The sequence below is a fragment of the Daphnia pulicaria genome, chromosome 7 (assembly GCF_021234035.1).
Source record: "Daphnia pulicaria isolate SC F1-1A chromosome 7, SC_F0-13Bv2, whole genome shotgun sequence".
Taxonomy (NCBI): Eukaryota; Metazoa; Arthropoda; class Branchiopoda; order Diplostraca; family Daphniidae; genus Daphnia; species Daphnia pulicaria.
In genome coordinates, this window is record NC_060919.1 from 998524 (window position 1) to 1022839 (window position 24316).

At 38.4% G+C, this 24316-nt stretch overlaps 1 protein-coding gene and 4 long non-coding RNA genes across 27 annotated transcripts; 4 read left to right on the plus strand and 1 right to left on the minus strand.

Moving 5' to 3' along the window:
- The first annotated feature begins 825 nt into the window (after nt 1-825).
- LOC124349501 (chorion peroxidase-like) lies at nt 826-24241 on the plus strand. Of its 5 annotated transcripts, none has more exons than XR_006920286.1 (13): nt 826-956; nt 1024-1286; nt 1351-1556; nt 2466-2642; nt 2724-2929; nt 3000-3174; nt 3294-3491; nt 22381-22507; nt 22584-22763; nt 22832-22985; nt 23095-23295; nt 23404-23509; nt 23658-24241. XR_006920286.1 is itself a non-coding variant. In XM_046800173.1 (13 exons), the coding sequence occupies exons 1-13, from the start codon at nt 876-878 to the stop codon at nt 23725-23727; spliced, it is 2145 nt and encodes a 714-aa protein (XP_046656129.1). In that variant the 5' UTR covers nt 826-875; the 3' UTR covers nt 23728-24241. The 5 variants fall into 5 exon arrangements, 2 of the variants coding, with proteins under 2 accessions (XP_046656129.1, XP_046656128.1); XR_006920288.1 differs by lacking the exons at nt 2724-2929; nt 3000-3174; nt 3294-3491 and adding exons at nt 21544-21749; nt 21812-21986; nt 22105-22302; XR_006920287.1 differs by lacking the exons at nt 2466-2642; nt 2724-2929; nt 3000-3174; nt 3294-3491 and adding exons at nt 21287-21463; nt 21544-21749; nt 21812-21986; nt 22105-22302.
- Nucleotides 6329-7488, plus strand: LOC124350356. Its single transcript, XR_006920828.1, has 4 exons — nt 6329-6465; nt 6536-6847; nt 6926-7015; nt 7098-7488. It is a non-coding gene; the product is annotated as an uncharacterized LOC124350356 (long non-coding RNA).
- On the plus strand, nt 10092-15083 carry LOC124350312. 16 transcript variants are annotated; one of them, XR_006920725.1, is made up of 9 exons: nt 10092-10432; nt 10677-10785; nt 12640-12873; nt 12936-13312; nt 13418-13558; nt 13616-13681; nt 13741-13933; nt 14003-14110; nt 14923-15083. It is a non-coding gene; the product is annotated as an uncharacterized LOC124350312 (long non-coding RNA). The 16 variants fall into 16 exon arrangements; XR_006920727.1 differs by having other exon boundaries at nt 13625-13681; XR_006920732.1 differs by having other exon boundaries at nt 13625-13681; nt 13745-13933.
- Nucleotides 15172-18478, plus strand: LOC124350227. Of its 4 annotated transcripts, none has more exons than XR_006920500.1 (10): nt 15172-15266; nt 15946-16143; nt 16226-16352; nt 16428-16647; nt 16710-16863; nt 16980-17189; nt 17292-17385; nt 17566-17851; nt 17919-18047; nt 18248-18478. It is a non-coding gene; the product is annotated as an uncharacterized LOC124350227 (long non-coding RNA). The 4 variants fall into 4 exon arrangements; XR_006920501.1 differs by having other exon boundaries at nt 16428-16622; XR_006920497.1 differs by having other exon boundaries at nt 16428-16615.
- LOC124350505 lies at nt 18382-18767 on the minus strand. Its single transcript, XR_006921038.1, has 2 exons — nt 18649-18767; nt 18382-18583 (listed from the first exon to the last, which is right to left on the minus strand). It is a non-coding gene; the product is annotated as an uncharacterized LOC124350505 (long non-coding RNA).
- Nucleotides 24242-24316: the final 75 nt, after the last annotated feature.

The window sequence follows — 24316 nt, forward strand, 5'->3', positions numbered from 1 at the left end:
CAACCGGAAATAAGCGGAGTTAACTTGTTCTACCAAAATGTCAGCATTGATGAACAAAAGTAAAAACCGAATTACTTCCAAGATGGATCTATTACATGGCCAGATGGATGACGTGCTCAACATTATGCAAGAAAATACCAAAAAGATCTTAGATCGTGGCCACAGACTCAATGAACTTTTCGAGCGGGCCGAAGCGCTCGAACAACAAGCGACCATTTCCGTCAAGTCAGCAACCCACATCAAGAAAAAGCCCAAGTTCAGGGCTGCTAAATGGACTCTGATCTTGGCCGGATTCGTCGTCATCTTCATTGCCGTGATTAGTGCCATTTTGTTCAGTTAACAATTGATTATTAACAGCTGGTGACCTGACTGATAAAATGTCGTAATACAAGTCGAATATTCTCAAATAATTTTTCCAAATTGTCATTTGTATTTATTTCATAAGGTATATAGGAGCTAGCGCTATAATAATTTTTTGTTTGTTTGATCGACACGAACCCGGAGTTCAAATAATAACGAACTGCATTATTTGAGTCAAATAAGCAACACCTGAATAACCTGTTCTATCCCTACTGAAACATACTTTTTGCATGGCGGCTCTGTTTGGTCGCTTGACGTCATTCTCATTGCGTTTCAGCTTTTCCATCCCATCCGAGAGGGACCTAGTATATCTAGGAAATAGTATATTGCACAGCTAATCAAACATTTGGTTTGTTTACTTGGGGAATTTTATATTGGCGGGATTCGACAGATGTTTATTATGCGCCATATTGGTATCGAACATGTGTAGCCTATATAGCCACATTTGCAGCAGAAACGTACTATAATAACAGCGAGATGAAAAATAATTAACCAGTCAACGGTCTCTAATTGTAATGCAAGCATCGGCAAGCATGATTGATTATTCTAACATTTGCTTCGTTGCGCTATTCCTCGTCATTTGCGTATGCCCACTGGTAAGAAATTATAACTTAACCAAATTAATTCAATTTAGCTTTTTAATTAAATTATAAATTCACACAGCTGCATGCGGAACAGGTAGTTATCACCGATGAAGAATTTCAGGAAGCTTTACGGGTTGGCCAAGAGTACGTAAGGAAATGGGAGCAACTGGAAGCTCAGATATTGGAGGTTGATCGAAAAAGTAGCGAACATCATGGAACGAGTAGAGCCGATGAAAAGTATCACTCGCGTCGTTTCAATCCGCAGCGATACAACCCGGAAGCGATGGCCCAGTCAAAAGAAGCCGCTGTCTATCTGGTGGCTCGGCAGTACCTGAGCGACAAGTAAGTCTAATGAAAGCTTCGATTTAAGAAAATTCTGGTAAAAATATATTTAAATTCATCTCAGGTTCGGAATCCCAGCCGAGAAGATTGGAGATTTTGAACGGTCGTCTACTTTTGAAAACGATGGCAGCGACAGGCAAATTTGCGACTTTAACTCCAAGTTTCGCACTTTTGATGGGACGTGTAACAACGTCGGAGTTCCATCGTTCGGGAAATCCGGTACCATTTTTAACCGACTCGTTTTCAACCCGAGCGAAGGATACGATGACGGTGAGTCAAATGAGTGTATCGTGCATTTATATTTATATTTATATTATTTATATATTGTTATATTATATTTATATTTTGTCTGTGGACTGTGGTAGGGGGCCTAATTTAATTGTTGAGGCGAATTATATTTGATACTCAAATATTAGTTCAAAACTTCAAACGCGGGTGAGAAAACCGCTTTATCGTTTATGCGGTTTAGATTAAAGGAAGGGGTCGATTTTTAGAAAGAAAAGTGTCGTCTGCTTTGGTCTTTGTTTACAAATCGAGACGAAGTTTAGGACGTTTATTAGGATTAAGAAGCAAAGATGAGATTCGAAATTCAGATGAAGGTAAAATTCAAATTAAAATGATTAAATGTATTGCTAAGTTCTTTTTAATGTTTTTAAGTCAATCTGGAAAGCAATGCTGTTGTGTTCAAAAACATCTTGATCTTGGTGATCACATTCATTTCCTATTTTGCTCTTTTTGCTTTTAGAGATTCAAGACATTTTTGAATCTATAAATCCCTTAATAATCCAAGTTATGAAAAACAAAAGATAAGTTTTTTTCAGCAAATCATTTCAGTGTTGTCCTAGCAAAAAAATCACAAGTTAATGTGGTTAGGTGTGTCTCGTGCTTAGAAATGGTAAACATTAAATTTTCATATCCTTGAAGTTTTCTTGAACTCTTTTTGTTCTGAAGCATGGTATAAGAGGTTGACCTCAAACCAGAAGAATCGATCACTGTAGTTTAAACTTTGCAGATGTATCATATTGTTTGTCAGTTTAAACGTTTTATTTTCTTGGAGGAACAACACAGGAATGATTTGCCAAGAGGTCATAGGGACCTACTGTCACACTGACCCTTCCTCGTTGAGATTATATTTCTCTCACTTGCAAGTTATTACATACATGCTTTCAAATGTCAAAGGTGTGGCGACTATTCGAAGGAGCAAATTAACGCGTAGTCCGTTGCCCAGCGCCCGTCTCGTCTCCACTGCAGTTTTGAACAACAAAAGTTTTTCCCGTCTTGACGTCTCCCTTCTGACGATGCAATGGGGACAATTCCTCGATCACGACCTGACTTCGACCCCGACTTTCACCAAAAGTTAGTAGCTAAATACTATGACTTATTGCGACTGTGTTGTTATTACATGGCATGTTATTTTGCAATTTCGGGTGGAATAAGGTGATGGATCTGAATTTCTGTGCTGTTCGGCCCAACAAACTGGCGTCAATGTGGCACCTCCTCACCCAGAATGCCTTCCCATTGCCATCCCAAGAAACGATCCTGTTTTCAATCCGTTGGGTGACGGCCGAGTGACGTGCATGAATTTCATTCGCTCGACATTTGGAAATAATTTGGACGGATCTGTTCCCCGAATGCGATCACAGGTAAAATTCTTCGTCTAACATATCGCATTAAATTTTCAGTTTGTTTTTATGTTATTTTGTCATCAAATAGATCAACGCTTTAACACACTGGATCGACGGCTCGAACGTTTACGGAAGTTCAGCCGCAAAAGCCAGGTCCCTGCGAGATCCCACATCAGGTAGAGGCCGCTTGAGGACGTCCATCACCAATTTAGGTCGTCAAATGCTGCCTCTGGGAAACTGCTCAGCTCGTTGTTTTGATGCGGGTAGGTTACCTTATTTATAAGGAAAACAAAACAAAACAAAACATCTTCATAGTGTGTGATATATAGTTTTAGGAATGACGTAGACTTATAAAACCTCAATAATTTATTTGACCTGTTAGGCGACAGCAGAGTGAACGAACAGCCGCTACTCACAGTCATGCACACCCTATGGCTTCGCGAGCACAACCGCATCGCCGAAAATTTGTGGAGAATTTTTCCGAGACAGACGGATGAGTTTTACTTTCAGCACGCCCGGCGAATCGTTATCGCTGAAATGCAACACATCATTTACAATGAATACTTGCCCGTCATAATTGGTGCAACATTTGTCCTACATATTTAGATGTATTATTTGATGCACACCAATTTTAATGTGGGCTTTGTTTTGTGATTAGGTCCCAAGATGGCTGCCAAAGTTAATTCTGAAAATGGCTATTCAAATACTCTGAATCCGGCCGTGTTTACCGAGTTCTCCACTGCCGCCTTCCGCATGGGTCACTCTCAGCTGAGAAGCTTTATACGGTATTTCCTTATCAAACTAAACCTTTTATTTGTTTTCCGACTTTACTACACATATTTAACGTTTGAAATTTGACCAGACTGTTCGAGAGAGACGGGCGCGACAGTAGAGAGAGTTATCAACTCTCAGATTCGTTCGATGACCCCTCTCGGCTCTTAAGTTCCAACTTCATGGATAATGCTCTCCGTGGACTTCTTCAAGTACCTGCCGAAGAAGTGGACAGCTTTTTTGCATTCGATATTACCAGTCAACTTTTCAAGTATATCAAATTATAGAAGAACTTATTCAGCTCCTTTTAATGTTTATAATGGGATTTGCTTCGTCCAGGCCAAAAGGGGCAACACTCGGGCTGGATCTGACAGCTCTCAACATTCAACGTGGAAGAGATCACGGCCTGCCAACATACGGTAAAATGTTAACATTCTTCGGACAACCTTTCCCATCTAGATTCGACCAACTGCTTCCGTTAATACCGCAGCAAGTGAGGATCAATTTTCAACTATTTTTCGCATTCGTGGTTTAAATGATTTGAGACAGCGGAACGTTTTATCCATTCCTTTGTAATATGTTGTATTATTGTTTGTATAAGGTCGTCAACGCAATGAAATCAGTGTACGAATCGGTACAAGACATTGACCTGTTTATCGGCGGAGTGACCGAATATCCAATGCCTGATGCTGTGCTCGGCCCCACATTTGCCAATATCTTCGCATATCAATTTTCGAATCTGAGGCGGAGTGATCGCTTCTTTTACAAATTCAATGTCGATCAACCCACCGGTTTCAGATCAGGTGATGAAATACCCCAAAAAATAGCTCACTAATCTTTGATAGTCTTTTTCAGTATTCCTGCTACACATTTCTGACCATACGTTTTTGGTTTTTCATTATTTTTATCAGGTCAACTGGCAGAAATTCAAAAGGTTTCTTTGGCGCGAATTATCTGCGACAACAGCGACGGCACCATAGGTCAAATCCCACCCAAAGCTTTCCGCACTCCCCACGAGTACGCATTTTTTTTAATTGAATTAATTTTATTGAAGAGGCTTAATTTTTTTTAAATAATTAACCTATCACTTGATCTTCAATTTCACTCAACCAAAATGTCTTCACGCAGCTTACTGATGCTTGCATTTCATTTCTCCGTTTTTCTCAGATTATACAATAGATTTGCACCGTGCAGCAGCATTCCAGGCATCGACTTCACCAAGATGTTTCCGCTATAAATATTGAAAGAACCGCAATGACGGGCTTTTCCTACACTGTTTGGTTTGATATTATTTAGTTTATTAATCTCTGAAGGTGGAGGATGCATGGGGTACGGTGTTGGCAGCAAGAAAAACGTATACCAATAAATCAATCAAATTGCAATGATTATTCAACGCAATTTGGTCATGAAAAAAGAAAGATGGAAGTTATTACTTTTAAATTAACGAATTAGAAGGTAGCACAAGTTGTTATGCCGTTTGCATTTCCTACCCATTAACTACGGTATACTTAAAGGAATAGTAAAATACTAGAGTGCGCAATTCGAGTAATATGCCCAGGGAAAACTAAACTGAACAACAAAGTCGCATCTGCCCCAACCAACCGAAATGACAAGTTTTTTACGCGTTTGCAGATTGCCCTATCCGAATGCCTCCCCGTTGCCATTCCGAGAAATAATCTGTTTTCAACAGTGTACATTTTTATGGGTCAATGCCGAATGTCCTTTCTGTCGAGTACCTTTTTTTGCCGCTGTTAAAAAAAACTGAATGATTAGAAATTAAAATTGAAACAGCTCTGCCCTTGACAACCAAATTCGACGCCCAGTCTTTTATCACAAAGCTCACGGAGGATACCGAGGTTACGTAGGTTACGGACGAGGAAACTCAAGTGGCTATAGACAGCATAGATTTGGAGGTAAGTAAATATCCGAGTCCTATGAAGTGTTCATTTCTGAAAAGTGAACTCAGTGAATTAAATGTCGAAATTGATAATTATTCTATTCCACTGTGCAAAAATTCCAGGTTTTGGAAAGTCACCCAGTTTTAGAAATGATGGCAGCGACAGGCAAGTTCATAATACGGTATTTCCTTATTAAACCAAACCTTTTATTTTTTCGACTCTTACTGCTCATATTTAACGGTTCAAATTTGATCAGACTGTTCAAGAGAGACGGACGGGACAGTAAGAGAGAGTTACCAACTCTCGAATGAGCATCAGCAACACTGAGATTTTGTTTTGTGTGTCAATTTTTTCTCCTTCCTTTTGACTTTCGTTTTTTGTGATGGACGGTGGCTCAATTGAAGGCAGATTTTGCAATGCGAATAATAAGGGTCTGGTACTTCTTGAGCGTCCACAATATTCCCGCAATGAAAAGTGAGCCTAGCTCGCAAGTGAATCACACTTCCCGTCAACGTTGAACCAACACCAACGTCAGTCTAAGAATCCAGCTGAAAAATGATGTTGAGATTTTATTTTAATTAAAAAAAGATTTGTATACTTAAAGTTGAATTCTAGTCCATTGTAACTACCAGCACTCGTTTATTTAAAAAAAGAAATGTTATGGCGAAACACTAAATAATTTTTGAGAGCACTGTGATTCAAATGAAAGTATAAAATTGATTGAATTTTTTTTTAACTTAATCTGTTTAAGGAGAATGTTGGGCAATCAAAAAAGGTTTACCGACCGTCGTCTTATTCGCGATCGTGACTCTGCTGAGCTACTGCAGCCCGGCGTCTAGTTTCGCATTCCTTCCTCGCGTCTCGTACAAATATGCTATCATCCCTGTATTACAAATCATTTATTATCGTTGTTGAATTTTATGAATCTAATCGATGAGCATTGTTTTTTATTCAGTTGCCAGTGTGAGATATGCTCCCGTTGTACAGCCAAGTTGCCAATCCAGGATTCCTTCCGGTGCCACATCAGTTAATGTTAATGGATGGCCCTTCCCGTTCGGTTATCCTAGTTTTATTTCTCCGCCTAGTAGGCCTAAGCGGCCTGATGCCGAACATTGCAGGTACATGAGGAATACCTTGACAAACAGCCTCACGTTAAAAGAAGCGCCGAAAAGCGGCACCGGACCGGCCACCATGCCCCGCTACACGGGCATTAACCGAAAAAGTCTCTGGCGGAATCGAAGCCAAAATGGGTGCCTGGCCTTTAATTGTGAGTTAATTGATTCTTATATTTATTTTTGATCCCGAAAATTTAATACAACTTTAGTTGAATCATCTGAAAATTTAGGCTGCTCTCAAACGCGATTGCAACTTCTTTTTTTGCAGCGGATCTTTGATTAGTGACTCGTGTTCCACTGGCGGCTGAGTGCCTGGAGAAGTATAAGGATTTTCCTACATTTTTATGAAGTTCCTTGTAGTAAATTAATTGTCTTTCTTTTATTTTTCTCGTGCACGTTAAGGAAATCTACGTTCGAGATGAATGGTGTGACCCGTGACCGCATTGGTTGGTTGGCTTGATGGCAGCTGCGACTCATCCGACTTCCAATGACGAGGAGAATTCACAAACTTGTTAATTCCACTTGTTCTTCACAGCCAATTACAACACCTTCATCCATGTAAGCATGACTTCCTCCATTTGCATGATTTCCTACAGCTCGTCCGTTCATCATCATCATGTGGTGAAAAAAAAAACGAAAGAAGTCAGGACACATCGCGACTATCCCAAGACTGAAATGCTTAATGAGTTAATTTTTTAGTTTAATTAATGACTTAATGATTGCTAACACATTCGTCGAATTTATTGACTTTTTTATTAAATTGATTTTTTATATAAACGCTCGCCTCAATGCATTCTGCCTTACAAATTCTTTAATCACCAAATAGTTCTTTAATATATTTTCAAACTAAAACATTTCCAGAAACGAAATTGTTTATCAAAATTGTATACATGATTTTCAAAAAAGGTTCGAAAGAAACCAGATTTGAACCACTATCCGGACATTGCTCACACCCGCATTCTATTAAGGAATTTCAAATATTTATAGTTTATTTCCGGTTTATCTCTGATTTTTCAAAAAGAAACAAAGACGGTAATCTACAATTAAATAAAGCAGAGAAAGTGTGGTGAAATTAATTGATGAAATAAAAAGTTTCGCAAGACACCAGATTTGAACTCAACTTAATTTGAACCACTATCCTGGCATTACTCACACTCGCACTCTATTAGGAATTTCAAATATTAAAATTATTTCTGATTTTGTTAAAAGAAAGAAAAACGGTATTTTATAATAAAATAAAGCAGAATGAGTACGGTAGAATTTATTGATAATCCAAAACCCAATAACTCGAAGGTCGGGTTAAAAGTTTACCTTTAAAAAGTCTTCTTAGATAGAGCGCTCATGGTGTAGTGGTTAGCGTGTCGACTACTTATGAAGGAAATGAAACGAAAATGGTGGATGGTGCCAGTGAGAAGTATCACTGCTCCCTTGACATAGGGGTCAATATCAAGCGTGGAGAATTCACTAAGTGGATTACTACTGGATTACTACACAATCCAGTGTGATCATACGAAGTGGATTACTGGGCTCACAACCCAGTGCGACCCCCATTTTAGAGGGACCCGTTGAGAGTGAAGCGGGAAAGCCTATTACTAATAGGCTAACCCAGAAGTACCTTAAGTGCTTGCCCACTTAAGAAGGAAGTTTCTCAACGCTACGAAGGAGCATGAGCTTGTCTTCGAATCCATCTTTTTTGTATTTAATTGAAAACTCTGTTTTTTATCAGATTTTTAATTTGTTTAATTTACTGATATCTAATAGAATGTCAGCAATGCTGTCAGCTATACTGTCCGGATAGTGGTTCAAACTTTGATTCATGCGAAACTATTTTATAGCCATATCAAATTTTTGTTAACATTTTCTGTGCTAAAAGTCTTCAGTTTGAAAATAAAGTTCAGTATAATTAGTATTTGCTATTTGTTGGAGATGTGTTGATTTTGACAATAATTTCAACGAATTACAACGAGAGTCGACAATCGACAAATAATATTTTCCTCGCCAAAGGTGGCACCGTCTTACTTTTCCTTTAGCAGGAATTGAGATCTGAGAACTTTTTACTTTATTGCTATCATAAATAAATTTTCTTGAAGTACGCGTAGTAGCAGGGCGAAGACGTGTGTTAGACTCGAGCGTGATGTTGAGGCTGTTGGAGCACTTCTGCAAATCAACCATTCTCGCTGAAAGTTTTCGAATAACAGTGGTAATAGAAAACAAACGAGAGCAATTATTTGTTTATTTGTTTGTGTACTCTGATCTTTGCGCAAGAACATTGTTTGCTCTCACGTTTGCTATTTATTTACTTGAGCGGGCCGTGGGACAAGCGACATGAAAGAAATGACTGATATTGCTCTTAATGGTAAATGGTTCGTTATTGTGCTGTTCCTCGCCAGTTGCTTATGCCCACTGGTAAGAAATTCAATTAAAAATTAAAAAAGCTCAGCCAAATTAGTTCAACTTTGTCTTTTGTTCAAATTCAAACAGTTTGAGGTACAGTAGATGGTTCAGGAGCTGCTCCTTATGTAAAGTTAATAATGAAATAAAACTAAAATATACTTACGTAATCGTCGGTAATCGTATGACTTGCTGTAAGATGGGTAGGCCGGGGCTGAAGGGTAGGCCGGTTTGGGGTAGGAAGCATTTGAGGCCACGGTGGCGATAAAGGCAGCGGCGAGAACGATAAAAACCTTTCAATACATTTTTTAGATTTAATTCGGATAATTTAAAAAAAAACTTAGACGATTGTATAGCACTTGGATGGAAGTGGATGAGCTTATACCTGCAGGTTAATTCGAGTTTTTGGTTTTTCATAATGTACAACTGACAACTTTGAGATTTTGTGCTTGTGTTTTTATAGGCCTACCTGGTGTGGGGCTTACCTCGACAAGTGGCCATTGATTTTTCTTTTTCAAGTGATGCACGACGAGCATTTTTGCACAGAAAAGATTATACAGGCACATATAGGGATAGAACTTTTGCTCTCGTAAAACTGGGTGGGGCCCCCGTTTTTTGTTATTTTGCCCTTGTGATGAATTTCGAAGCTCATCTGACCTCATTTTCACTCTTCATTGGCTTGATTGCAATTTTTATTCAAATACCCAATTTCATTCCGAAAAACGGTTCCTCTGACATTTTCGTTCAATCACAACTTTTCCGGTTCTAGCCTTAATTAAAACGTGATCAAGATTCCTCTTTAATTTAACGAATTTAACAAATTGTAGTCGCCGGAGCAAGGTCTTCTTTCTCGTCTGAACTCATCTGAATTTAGACATCATATTTGTTTGTTCTGTGAAAACCTTATCATCCACGTCGTTCATGATGTGACGCTAATTGTTCAAGTTTTCAACTAAATCGTTCAATTAAATTTTCAAATTACAGGGAATTAGTGCCATCCCATCCCTAAAGTCCTGCATTAAACACCATCTAGCGAAGAAGGAATCAAAGACGAAATGCTGCCATCTAGCAATAAAAAAGGAAAGGCTTACACGGAACTGACGGAACCAAAGTAAAAGTAAACACCAACATGGCGGCGACCGGCGAGGTGTGAACCGTGAAGTGTTGGCTGTCGTTCAATCGTTCTATTAACTACCTGTCACTTATTTTCCTTGCACTGAATAACTCTCAAGTCTCAAGTTATTTTATAGTCTTTCAGTAACTAAGCTTAGAAAAGCGCAAGTGGAACATGTGATTAGCACTTAGCAGCAAGAGTTGGAATGAAGAACAGTTCAGCAGGCCTACAAGTAAATATGTTTTGAAACCATTCATTTTCTTCTTTTCAGTGTGGCGTAGAATTGATTTGTGATAAAAAAAACTTAAGAATATATTAAGGATTCAGCAGCATGTGTCCTTGTTCATGGTTGTTATCACATTCAGAGTTTGAGTAATCCTTTTTGTTACTTGCTGTAGCATGAGAAAAAATCGAAAAAACTAGATAGCTTTAATTAAAGTGTACCATAAGTGTTCATGGATCCCTTTTTATTTCAGTTGGACAACTCTGACAGTGAGGAACTTTTGGGAGTTGCTGTTGATTTCTATCTCCGAAGTCAGAATTTCTCAGAAAATTATAAATTACTTGATACATCAGTCTTCAATGGTAAGTTTGTTAAATATATTAGTTTGTGTCCCTTTAAATTAGGCTCACAGATGACATGACATGCGGACTGAAGCATAAAACCTATTGAAAATGTATAGTATAGTATTGATGTATATGACCGAGTGGTTAACACGTCGGGGATATGGGAATTAGCGGCTCCGGAGGAGGCCACAACGAGGACGATTTGGGTCACTCAGGCGAATCCATGGCTCGATTTTCAGATTTTGTTGAATAAGAAAGTGAAAGACAACAAATTTCTGCCTTACTTGGTATTGTCGCGTTGAAATATTTTTTATTTCAACTTTCTTTTTGTCTCAATATTGAATGTGAAATGCATTTACAGATACTAGTCCCTTTTTCTGTGATGATAGACAAGTTCGGGATGCTGAGTTGCACAACCGCAAAATTAGGATCGTGCGCCAACGAGTCCTTTTAACGTTGTGGGGATAGTAGAAAGCGGGTTTTTTATTATTTAAGCATAGAATTACTTATCTAATCTTAGAAATGTTCAGGATTATCGTTGTTTAGAACATTCTGCTTTTTATAGAGTAATTTGAAATGTATAATTCAGCTTAGTTTACCCATTAAAATTAAAGAAAGTCCAAGCCTGGGATGCTGTTTAGTCTTTTCTTGTGTGTTTGAGCTTGGTCTTGTCAGCAGATCTGTCAAAAAACACAAGAAAAGACTAAACAGCATCCCAGGCTTGGACTTTCTTTAATTTTAATGGGTAAACTAAGCTGAATTATACATTTCAAATTACTCTATAAAAAGCAGAATGTTCTAAACAACGATAATCCTGAACATTTCTAAGATTAGATAAGTAATTCTATGCTTAAATAATAAAAAACCCGCTTTCTACTATCCCCACAACGTTAAAAGGACTCGTTGGCGCACGATCCTAATTTTGCGGTTGTGCAACTCAGCATCCCGAACTTGTCTATGGGTTCAAATAGACCTTTTTAAAGTTCCTCGGTGTAAGCAGAGCGAAAAGTCGTGCGGCTAGTCGACTAGTGCGCACCATGGCGGGGGATAGCCGTAACTAGCTGCAGACTTGGCTTGATTCCTTTAATCACCTTGTTGTTTGAGGGAAGAACGAGGAGAAGAGAGAGAATGGGACGAATGAGGGAGAAGAGGAAACGTGGGTCCCCTTTTATTTCGTACGCCCTCCTCCCTCCCATTCTCCCTCTTCTCCTCGTTCTTCCCTCAAACAACAAGGTGATTAAAGGAATCAAGCCAAGTCTGCAGCTAGTTACGGCTATCCCCCGCCATGGTGCGCACTAGTCGACTAGCCGCACGACTTTTCGCTCTGCTTACACCGAGGAACTTTAAAAAGGTCTATACTAGCTGACTTTAATCAAAACTTTTTCGATTCCGAATCCCCATTTAAATTTATTTGAAAACAAAAATTAGGCATCAAAATTCATTTTTTAATTATTTTCGAAATTTTACGATGATTTTAAATTCAAATATTACGTGACAAATAATTAAATGGTGAAATTTGGCAGAGAACAATTTATTTTGATGAATTGATGAATTTGGGTTCATTTGATATTAGATAATTGGTTAATTATCTGTTTACTTGATTAGTAGATTTGATGAATATCATAAAGGCAATACCGATAACCCCTTGATAATTTATATTCATTTGTTCCCACTTACATTAAAAAAAAAAAGATAATTAAGCTGTTTATGATCTGTTTCGTAATTTATTCGATTGTTAATAATGCGTCAAAAATCAAATTTACATGCAGGACTGATCATGAAACTGATTTTTTGTTTTAGGTGAATAATAACAAAAAGATGAGGAATGTGGATCAAAAAAAGTGTTGGAGTAAAATGTTTGATTTATCATAGAAATTGGATAGAAAGGAGGAGAATATTCCAGCCGCTGTGGTTGCTGATCCGTTCAGAATCCATTCGAGTGATTGAAATCGGACTTGGGACTAACGACGCCTTGTGGACAGCTGGCCATTCGTATTGAAGTGGAGACAATGATGATCCGGACGTCGAGCAGTTAATTGGTTCCACGGGTGGAACAGCCGGAGGATCCGAATAAAATCCAGGAGTTGGAAGGACTTGAGTTGAGACGTAAGTATCTGAAAATATAGTAAAATCAGTAATCGATCACACACATTTTTTTCATCCAATAGAGACTAACTTGTCGACTTTGACGAGAAACGCAAGGCGTTGATCGACGATGTTGGCGATTTGTTTCAAGACTTGATGTTGAGACTCGTGAAGATCCAAGTTGGCGGGCTCGTCGACGGCAATTCTGAAACCACCACTGATGCAATCAAAAAGAGAAATTAATTTTGAACAGGTAACTTGATTAAAAAAAAAATAATCAAAATGCCACACCATAATCGATTTCTCAGAAACTCCAATCAGCTGGGCCATTCGGCGACGACCTTCTCGATTGGGAAACGGATCTCTGGTGAGCTCTGCGTCGAGTAGCTCCACCTGAACCTGGATTAGGAGGTCTGTTTCGTTCTTTAGCGAAGGGGTTGCTCCTTTTCCGACTTTGAAAGTAATAATAATTACCAGTGTGGTCACTTTTAATTTTATTCTAATCCGAGTTCAAATCTTATGTCCTTATTGTAACAAACTTAAATCCTTCTCGTTGCTTTTGTAGGGATTATTTACACTTTCGTGAAGAGATGGTAGTAACTGAGTGACATAAAAATGCCTCATTCCTTCTTAAGGCTGTATGCATTAACCTAATAACTAATCAATTGAGTGTATTTAGGTTTACTGAATTTTTTGCAAGTAAAAAGTAAGTGAAAAAGAACGAACTGTGGAGAGATTAAATCAATTATTAATCCATTTTAAGATTATCCAGGCGGAAGTACTCAATCGGCATTGCTGTCCAGGATCAACAGCTTATTTGAGAATTTAGGTATTAACCTTGGAGTTTCTTCTCGTCTTTACCGATATCAGATAATTCAAAATATCCAGCCAGTTCGGCGTTTGACTTCTCAATGGTTCCCAGCTGAAAATGGATTGTTAAACGAAGAGTAATTTTATAAGATTTCTTTATAAGCGAAGTGTGTAGAAGCCCACAAGGAAGGACACAAGAAAATGTTTTAAAAATCACTTTGATTATAAAGTTCGTGAGAAAAAAAGGTTTTGAGGTGAAAGAAGCAAACTCGTAAGGCATTTATCGATGTATTTCCGCTTAATTACAAAATTCAATTTTCTTTGCTTCCTTTCAATGCAGGCTTCGTTCTCACGTCCCTCACACGGTAAAAAACCATTCGTTGCCGTAAGTTAGGACAATAGTGACCCAACGACCCCAGTTCCTTGAAGGTGGCAGTCACGACATTAGGTATAAAAACCTGCTTACACTCTTGTCAATTATTAGTTCCCCTATCGTGCAGCTACTGGCTTTCACTACCGTCATTTCTGACTGAAATCGCATTAATTCCCTTGAAAAAAAAAGGATTCTGTCGACAAATTTCACCTTTTTCTAACCTGTTTGACTCAGTACGAACGAGCTTATTGCCGTTCATGTTTGAAAGCGCATGCACATTTGCATTCGCGTTGAAAAGTAATTGATTAGCACCATGCAAATTTTAATAATTTCAGGTAAAATTTTCCTCTGTTTTCACGTATACGGGAACATAATAATAGGTTGTTGCTTCGTCTTGCATTTTGGCCCTAGATCATTTTCAATTGCAATTCTCGTATCAGACTAATGTGACCTGCTGAATGCTATTTCAAATATAGGATATTTGTAAGGTACCTACTCGACAGAACTCTTTCAACACTTTTTTCTTATTAGGGTATCCTATCCCTCTGAAAAGACGTGATGATGTTGCCCCAAAATTAGACAGTGTTTGAGCTCCATTAGGAGCATGGTCCACATGTACAGTTTTCTGTACCCTGAGATCTATTCTATTGGCCTATTTACGTCAGTTGGACGATGAGTTAGAACGTTTCACCTGACCATTTATGTGAAATTTGTAGTACAATTCTTATCTTTAATTCGATTAATTGCTAGGTTAATTATATTTTACCTAATCGAGTATTTTTATTGTTATTTAAGAGAGCTTTATTTCGTGATTGGTCGAATTGTCACACATCCATCAAACAAAAAATTACATTAAGGACTGATAATAAAATTGGTTGTTGTTTCAGGTGAATAATTGTGAGTTGAAGATAAGTCGTTTGGAGGTGCAACACAGTTGGAGTAAAACATTGGATTGGGTACAGAAGATGAACAGAAAGGATGGAGGAGAGTATTTGCAGTTGTTCCAGTAATAGGAGGAATAGTATTGTTGCTTTGACTGCTGTTCCGGGTAAGATCCATCTATTGTTATAGAGTAGCTAGTTGATGTTGAACTGAGGACTAATAACTCATAATTCCAGGCGAACTCTCCGTCCAATTGCTCCTCCAGCTGGACCTCGTCGTAGAACTGGCGCTGCTGCCCTGATCGGGAACATTTTTAAGTGGAACCAACTGCATAATAAATAATCTGAAGGTAAAACTCCACATTTAAAACTTTTCTTTACAAATTTAAGTATAAAGGATAGGAAATAACCGTAACTAGCCATAGTGAAGATGAAACACTTAAGTAGGTAGACTAAACGTAAATTAAGAACTATTAAACAGAAACAAACAACAGAAATCTGTCCTGTGAGATAGTAGTGACTGAGATGTGGAGTGAACAAAATCCGACAGCGGAATGCGGAAATTTGACCATTTGGTTTCTTATGATTAAAGAAATATTTTTCGATGGTGTGATCTTCTCCATTGGCTAAAAAAATTAAAAATCCCGACAAACACTTCCTGCCGCCACGTCCGAAAATCTCTCCCAATAAACAGCTGCAACTGCCATATGGCTTTTCTTTCTTTGTAAATGGATTTTCTTTCAATTGGCACAATTTTGATGTTTGTTTATTTTCTCAACCTTTGAAGTCGATTACATTATTAATGAATTTTAATTTAGGTATAGATAGATCTTATGTTACCTCTCTCTTAAGTAATCGTCGTAATAATCCATCGTTTGATTCGTTGGTTCGATTTATATTGAATTCCGCGTTTTTTCCCCTTTTTGTTAAAACTTTAACGTCCACTTTGATTTTACGATTTTTATTCATTTACAATTTGTCCGGTTTATGTTAAATGTTAATGTCAAATCTTAATGTTTCCTGCTACAGGAGAAAGCAGAGTAAATGAACTGCCGCTACTTACAGTCATGCACACCCTTTGGCTTCTTGAGCACAGCCGCATCGCTGCAATTTTGTACACGGTGGTTCCGAGACAGACGAATGAGTTTTACTTTCAACATGCCCGGCGAATTGTTATTGCTGAAATGCAACACATAATTTACAATGAATACTTGCCCGTCATAATTGGTATGCAATGCTTATTTGCTTACAATTTGCCTCTGAAGATTTTTCTTAGTAGCGCGCAATTCCTCAATATGTGGTTTTATAGTTCCTATGATGGCTGCCAAAGTTGCGTTGGGAAATGGCTATTTAAATACTGGAAATCCGGCGATATTTACCGAGATCTTCATTGCCGCCTTCCGCAAGGGCCACTCTCAATTGAAAAGCTTCATACGGTGTGTTACAATTTCACTTAGACGATTTATTCATTCGATTCTCAAATTATTAATAATAATCTGTTATTTTTCCAGACTGTTTGAGAGAGACGGAAGTTTCAGCAGAGATAGTAACCAACTTATCAGCTCTCAGATTCGTTCGATAACTCCTCCCGGCTTTTTGGATCCAATTTCGTGGATAAGGCTCTTCGGGGCCTCCTTCATGTACCTGCCGAAGAAGTGGACAGCTCTTTTGCTTTCGACATCACAAGTCAACTTGTTAAGTATGCTGTGTGTGAGTACAGCTTATAATTTAGTAAGCTGTGTTAGTTTTCAACAGCAAGAAAACGTATCAAAAAGCCAAATGTTACGTATCAGGCCAAAAGGAGTACACTTGGACTGGATCTGACAGCTCTCAACATTCAACGAGGAAGAGATCAACGGCCTGCCAACATACGCTAAAATGCTGGCTTTCTTCGGAAAACCTTTGCCGTCTAGTTTCGACCAACTGCTTTCTTATATACCAATCGAAGTGAGGTTTGTTTATTACCCTTTTAAATATTTCCGGTGTTCATGTCAAAATAATGAATGAAGTCGTCTCATATCGATTTTTTAAAAATCCATAATGTAATGACATATTCGTATCAGGTCGTCAACGCTATGAAGTTCGTGTACGAGTCAGTGTACGACATTGACCTGTTTATTGGCGGAGTGACCAAATAGGCGAATACCCAATAACCGACGCTGTGCTCGGCCCCACATTCGCCGATATCTTCGCCTTTCAATTTTCGAATCTGAGGCGGAGTGATCGTTTCTTTTACAAATTCAATGTCGATCAACCCACCAGCTTCAGATCAGGTACTATAATCAAATGCCCAAAGAAATGGAATCTTATTTGACTGTCTCAGACAGTTGTTCTACTAAAATTTTTCCCTAATACGTTTTGTTTGTTTACGTTAGGTCAACTGGCAGAAATTCAAAAAGTCTCTTTGGCGCGCATTATATGTGACAAAAGCGATGTCATCCAACCCAAAGCTTTCCGCACTCCCCACGAGTATGTGTATAAGTGTATTGAATTTTTATTATTTATGTTGAGGCAGTTCTTTTATTAACAACATGTGTTCACTTTATTTAATTTTTATTCGACTGCTCTATTCGCGGTACTACTCTTCGAGAAAAGTACATAGAATATAGCACACAAGATTAATGATTCATGTATCATTTATCCCCGCAGGATTCAATTAATATTTGGATTTTGGATGATGTTCGAGCTGTCTGAAAAAGTAAAAATCTGTCTCCCTGTCTGTCTGGAACGGGAAGCAGTCCAGCCCAGTCCTGCCGTTCATTATGCTGCGAGTAATCTGTCGACTGTCACTAGGTGGCTAAAACCTAAAATTATGTCCACCAGATGGCGATGAGTCCATCGGTTAGCGAGTGACAATTGTCGCCATTTTCTCCCGAGACGAAGAGCGAGTGTGATTCTGAATGGAAATCGTTGTGATGTACGGCAAATTGAAAAGGTAATTTATTAATTTTATTTTCAATTTCTTAAAGGATACTGAATGTTGATTATTTGTGTGACAATAGCCTAGTATTTCTATTTCGCTTGGAGCAGCTATGGTACATTTTTCCCAAATGTTGTTAATGATGTCTTTTCCCTGTACGGTCCCTGCACCTGCTGCACGTTTTGGTCAAAAAAACTTCAGAACAATTAAAGTAAATATGTTGTTCAACTTAATTTTATATTAATCTTTCCGCTGTGTCCATGTTGGAAAAGCTTGCCAACTGTAGGTGACTTTGAAACACTTATTCTGAGGGATTGCATATGCATAGCTTACGATAACTTCCTTCATTTTGTTATGTCATTTGAGACATTTTTCATTAAGAGTAATTGGGTTTTTTTATATGATCGACAGGCTAACAGCCTGCAAAAGTCTGAGCTCCTTTGTTGCTGCCCCTTATGCACACAGGTATTTGATGCAGCCAGCTGGTTAAGGAATGTTCCTCTTGCTACTTGTACCTGTAGTCCTGTACTGCTTTTTGAACATAGTTTCTAGTTCTTTTAACTATGTTGGTACGACCAACAATTGTGTAGCTTTTTATTTGCAGAAATTTTCTGAATCAATAATAAAATAAGATAAGGTTAACTGTCTAATTTTATTAAGCAAAAAGGTTGTAAAATATAAGAAATTGAAATTTTGTGGAAGTTGAGTGCTGAGTCTAGCAGCAACCTTTTTGACCGTCATCGGAATCTAAATGAAAAAGAATGGAATAATTGAAAGCAAGATGAGAGATAACTGTAATCCTAATAATTTACCTGAACTCTGGCAGTGATCCTCAAATTCTTAAGGCAGATTTCCAATGTCGGACTCGAGCTTTTGCTTCTTAGTACCCCGCTTTAGCCTCTTAGTGGCTTTCTTTCTCATATTCCTCTTGGTTTGCCTTGACCTGGGTGCGCATCTCGCCTGATCATCTGTAGTCTCGCTACTCTCCTCTTCGGCTTGACCGTCATCGGAATCTAAATGAAAAAGAATGGAATATTTGAAAGTAAGATGAGAGATAACTTTAATCCTAATAATTTACCTGAACTCTGGCAGTGATCCTCAAATTCTTTAGACAGATTTTCAATGTCGGACTCGAGCTTTTGCTTCTTAGTACCCCGCTTTAGCTTCTTGGTGGCCTTCTTTTTCATATTCTTCTTGGTTTGCCCTGACCTGGGTGTGGATCTCGCCTGATCATCTGTAGTCTCGCTACTCTCCTCTTCGGCCTCTGTGTCTGGTTCAAATTGCACCCCTTCATCCTCATTCTTCCCTTCAGCTCCCTTGTCCTCTGTGCCCATTTTGTCTGTTTCCCCTTTGTCTTGGACGCCTTCGTTGTCCTCACCCTCATCACCCTTTTCTGGACTTTCCTCTTCAATAACTTCTGCGACTTCAGCTTCTATACCCACACAGCATTTCTTGAAAATCAAGAATGAATTAACAAAGAAACTAAAATATACACTAACCATTATCTGCTTCATCGGGACTGCTGATGTAATCTGAAACATAAGGTTCAATATTGTACTCAAATTCCTCAGAGGATGAGCTTGAGGGGGGTGGATCAACTCCTATTCAAATGATTAAAGTTAATCTTGGCGGATAACATGAAAAATATTTATATTACGGTGGCTTGAACAAATTATGCAAATAAACGTAGAGGGTTTATTAAAGGCCTGGCACCTAGAAGATAAAGAATGATACATTTAAAAAACTCAGATAGAATTGAGGACTTGACTTACGTGGGGCAATACCAAAGGTATTCATTTTCTTTATCCATAATGGTTAATGGTTACTTTCACAGCAAAATTGCCAAAATAGCGCGAAAAGCATGCAATAATACAGATCGAAATCTCAATGGCGTGGCTGACCGATCATTAAATTTATATGTGGCTGCCCTAACATTAAAATTATCTGTCAGTGCAGTGCTCTACGCAATTTGAGCACATTTGATTTATTGTTTTCGTTTAATATATCGCAGTCTCTTCGATAACTTATAATTCTTACATCAAGCCTACTGTTGGAAAACCTAAAATTGTTTCTCATCAACTTTTTGAGAAAAAGTTAAAGGGTTGTGCAGCCTACTGTCAATTTTGATCAAAAAATCTTTGTATTCTTTTTTCTGTCAAAATGACACAGGTAACAAGAAACACTAGCTTTGTTACAGTATTGCTGAAATATTCTTCTCATCTTTATTAAGTTCTTCATAATTATCTGCTGTTTGAATTGGACTTGCTAAATCACCACTCTCATTCCATCTTCCAGAGAACCTAAGATATCTGATTAGATCAGTAGTTTCATGTGTGTTCCATGGACACTGAGTGAAAACATATTGATTGTAAATTGTGTGTATGGTGAAATTTGACATTTTTTAGCATGATTAAGAGGTAAACCTTGTCTGGATTCCTTTTTGAGTTAACCAAATGTAAAATTTGTGTGTGAATTTACAGATATTTTAGCCTATAATTTTGAACTGGCCAATTCATCTGATCACGAGGCCTGAACATATGCTGTTCATTTTGCTGAAATGTTCATTATGTTCGTTGTGAGTTGATAAATTACCGCTCATAAGCCCGGGTGATTCCTCCTCCCTCCCCTACATAATTTCGACCACCAGGTGGCTCCCGTGGGTCCACTTGGAGGATGGGAAATTGGAGGAAAGGTGAGCAAAGTGTGCTTCAATTTTCAACACGGTGGGGATGCCAAACCTTTCGGCTTCCTATATAGAGTAGGCTATGTTTTTACAAAGAAAAGTGTCGTCTGCTTTGGTTTTTGTTGGTTACAAGTCGAGACGAAAGTTTAGGATAAGATCAAAATATGAGATTATAAATTCAAAATGAGATGAAGGTAAAATTCAATATGAAACGATTAAATGTAATGCTATGTTCTTTTTAATGTTTCAAGTCAATCTGGAAAGCAATGCGTGTTGTGTTCAAAAACAACTTGGTGAGCTTTTTGCTTTTAGAGATTCAAGTTACATTTTTGGATCTATAAATCCCTTAATAATCCAAATTATCAAAAACAAAGCATAAGTAATCGTCAGCAAATCATTTCAGTGTTGTTCTTGCAGAAAATTCACAAGTTAATGTGGTTAGGTCTTAGGTGTCTCGTGCTTAGAAATGGTAAACATTAAAATTTTCATATCCTTGAAGTTTTCTTGAAACTTCTCTTTTTGTTCTTTTTGTTCTGAAGCATAGTATAAGAGATTCACCTCAAACCAGCATAATCGATCACTGTGGTTCAACTTTGCAGATGTATCATTGTTTTTTGGTTTAATAACATTTTTATTTTCTTGGAGGAACAACAGTGGAATGATTTGCCAAGAGGTCAAAGGGACCTGCTGTCACACTGACCCTTCCACGTTGAGATTAGATTTCTCTCACCTGCGTGTTAATACATGAATGCTTTGAAATGTCAAAGGTGTGGCGAAGATTCGAAGGAGCCAATTAACGCGGAGTCCGTTGCCCAGCGCCCGTCTCGTCTCCACTACAGTTTTGAACAACAAAATTTATTCCCGTCTCGACGTCTCCCTTCTGACGATGCAATGGGGACAATTCCTCGATCACGACTTGACGTCGACCCCGACTTTCACCAAAAGTAAGTAGCTAAATACTATGACTATTGCGACTGTGTTGTTATTATATGGCATGTTATTTTGCAATTTCGGGTGGAATAAGGTGATGGATCCGAATTTCTGTGCTGTTCGGCCCAACAAACTGGCGTCAATGTGGCACCTCCTCACCCAGAATGCCTTCCCATTGCCATCCCAAGAAACGATCCTGTTTTCAATCCGTTGGGTAACGGCCAAGTGACGTGCATGAATTTCATTCGCTCAACATTTGGAAATAATTTGGACGGAACTGTTCCCCGAATGCGATCACAGGTTAAATTTTTCATCTAGCGCATAAAATTTTCAGTGTGTTATGTTATTTTTTCATCAAATAGATCAACGCTTTAACACACTGGATCGACGGCTCGAACGTTTACGGAAGTTCAGCCGCAAAAGCCAGGTCCCTGCGAGATCCCACATCTGGTAGAGGCCGCTTGAGGACGTCCATCACCAATTTAGGTCGTCAAATGCTGCCTCTAGGCAACTGCTCAGCTCGTTGTTTTGATGCGGGTAAGTTACCTTATTTATAAGAAAAAAAAAAAAAAAAACACATCTTCATAGTGCGTGACATATAGTTTTAGGAATGACGTAGACTTAAAAAACCTTAATAATTTTTTTGACCTGTTAGGCGACAGCAGAGTGAACGAACAGCCGCTACTTACAGTGATGCACACCATTTGGCTTCGCGAGCACAACCGCATCGCTGAAAACTTGTGTAGAATTTTTCCGAGACAGACGGATGAGTTTTATTTCCAACACGCCCGGCGAATCGTTATCGCTGAAATGCAACACATCATTTACAATGAATACTTACCCGTCATAATTGGTGCAACATTTGTTTTACATATTTAGATGTATTATTTGATGCACACCAATTTTAATGTCGGTTTTATTTTGTGATTAGGTCCCAAGATGGCTGACAAAGTTAATTCTGAAAGTGGCTATTCAAATACTTTGAATCCGGCCGTGTTTACCGAGTTCTCCACTGCCGCCTTCCGCATGGGTCACTCTCAGCTGAGAAGCTTTATACGGTATTTCTTTATCAAACCAAACCTTTTATTTTTTTTCGACTTTACTGCACATATTCAACGTTTGAAATTTGATCAGACTATTCGAGAGAGACGGGCGGGACAGTAGAGAGAGTTATCAACTCTCAGATTCGTTCGATGACCCCTCTCGGCTCTTAAGTTCCAACTTCATGGACAATGCTCTCCGGGGACTTCTTCAAGTACCTGCCGAAGAAGTGGACAGCTTTTTTGCATTCGATATTACCAGTCAACTTTTCAAGTACATCAAATTATAGAAGAACTTATTCAGCTTCATTTAATGTTTATAATTGGGTTTGCTTCGTCCAGGCCAAAAGGGGCAACACTCGGGCTGGATCTGACAGCTCTCAACATTCAACGTGGAAGAGATCACGGCCTGCCAACATACGGTAAAATGTTAACATTCTTCGGACAACCTTTCCCATCTAGATTCGACCAACTGCTTCCGTTAATACCGAAGCAAGTGAGGATCAATTTTCAACTATTTTTCGCATTCTTAGTTTAAATGATTTGAAACAGCGGTACTTTTTTATCAATTCCTTTGTAATATTTTGTATTATTGTTTGTATTAGGTCGTCAACGCAATGGATCAGTGTACGAATCGGTACAAGACATTGACCTGTTTATTGGCGGAGTGACCGAATATCCAATGCCTGATGCTGTGCTCGGCCCCACATTTGCCAATATCTTCGCATATCAATTTTCGAATCTGAGGCGGAGTGATCGCTTCTTTTACAAATTCAATGTCGATCAACCCACCGGTTTCAGATCAGGTGATGAAATACCCCCAAAAATAACTCACTAATCTTTGATAGTCTTTTTCAGTTTTCCTGCTATACATTTCTGACCATACGTTTTCGGTTTTTCATTATTTTTATCAGGTCAACTGGCAGAAATTCAAAAAGTTTCTTTGGCGCGAATTATCTGCGACAACAGCGACGGGACCATTGGTCAAATCCCACCCAAAGCTTTCCGCACTCCCCACGAGTACGCATTTTTTATTTGAATTAATTTTATTGTAGAGGCTTAATTTTTTAAAAATAATTAACCTATCACTTGATCTTTAATTTCACTCAACCAAAATGTCTTCACGCAGCTTACTGATGCTTGCATTTCATTTCTCCGTTTTTCTCAGATTATACAACAGATTTGTACCGTGCAGCAGCATTCCAGGCATCGACTTCACCAAGATGTTTCCGCTATAAATATTGAAAGAAACGCAATGACGGGCTTTTCCTACACTGTTTGGTTTGATATTATTTAGTTTATTAATCTCTGAAGGTGGAGGATGCATGGGGTACGGTGTTGGCAGCAAGAAAAACGTATACCAATAAATCAATCAAATTGCAATGATTATTCAACGCAATTTGGTCATGAAAAAAGAAAGATGGAAGTTATTACTTTTAAATTAACGAATTAGAAGGTAGCACAAGTTGTTATGCCGTTTGCATTTCCTACCCATTAACTACGGTATACTTAAAGGAATAGTAAAATACTAGAGTGCGCAATTCGAGTAATATGCCCAGGGAAAACTAAACTGAACAACAAAGTCGCATCTGCCCCAACCAACCGAAATGACAAGTTTTTTACGCGTTTGCAGATTGCCCTATCCGAATGCCTCCCCGTTGCCATTCCGAGAAATAATCTGTTTTCAACAGTGTACATTTTTATGGGTCAATGCCGAATGTCCTTTCTGTCGAGTACCTTTTTTTGCCGCTGTTAAAAAAAACTGAATGATTAGAAATTAAAATTGAAACAGCTCTGCCCTTGACAACCAAATTCGACGCCCAGTCT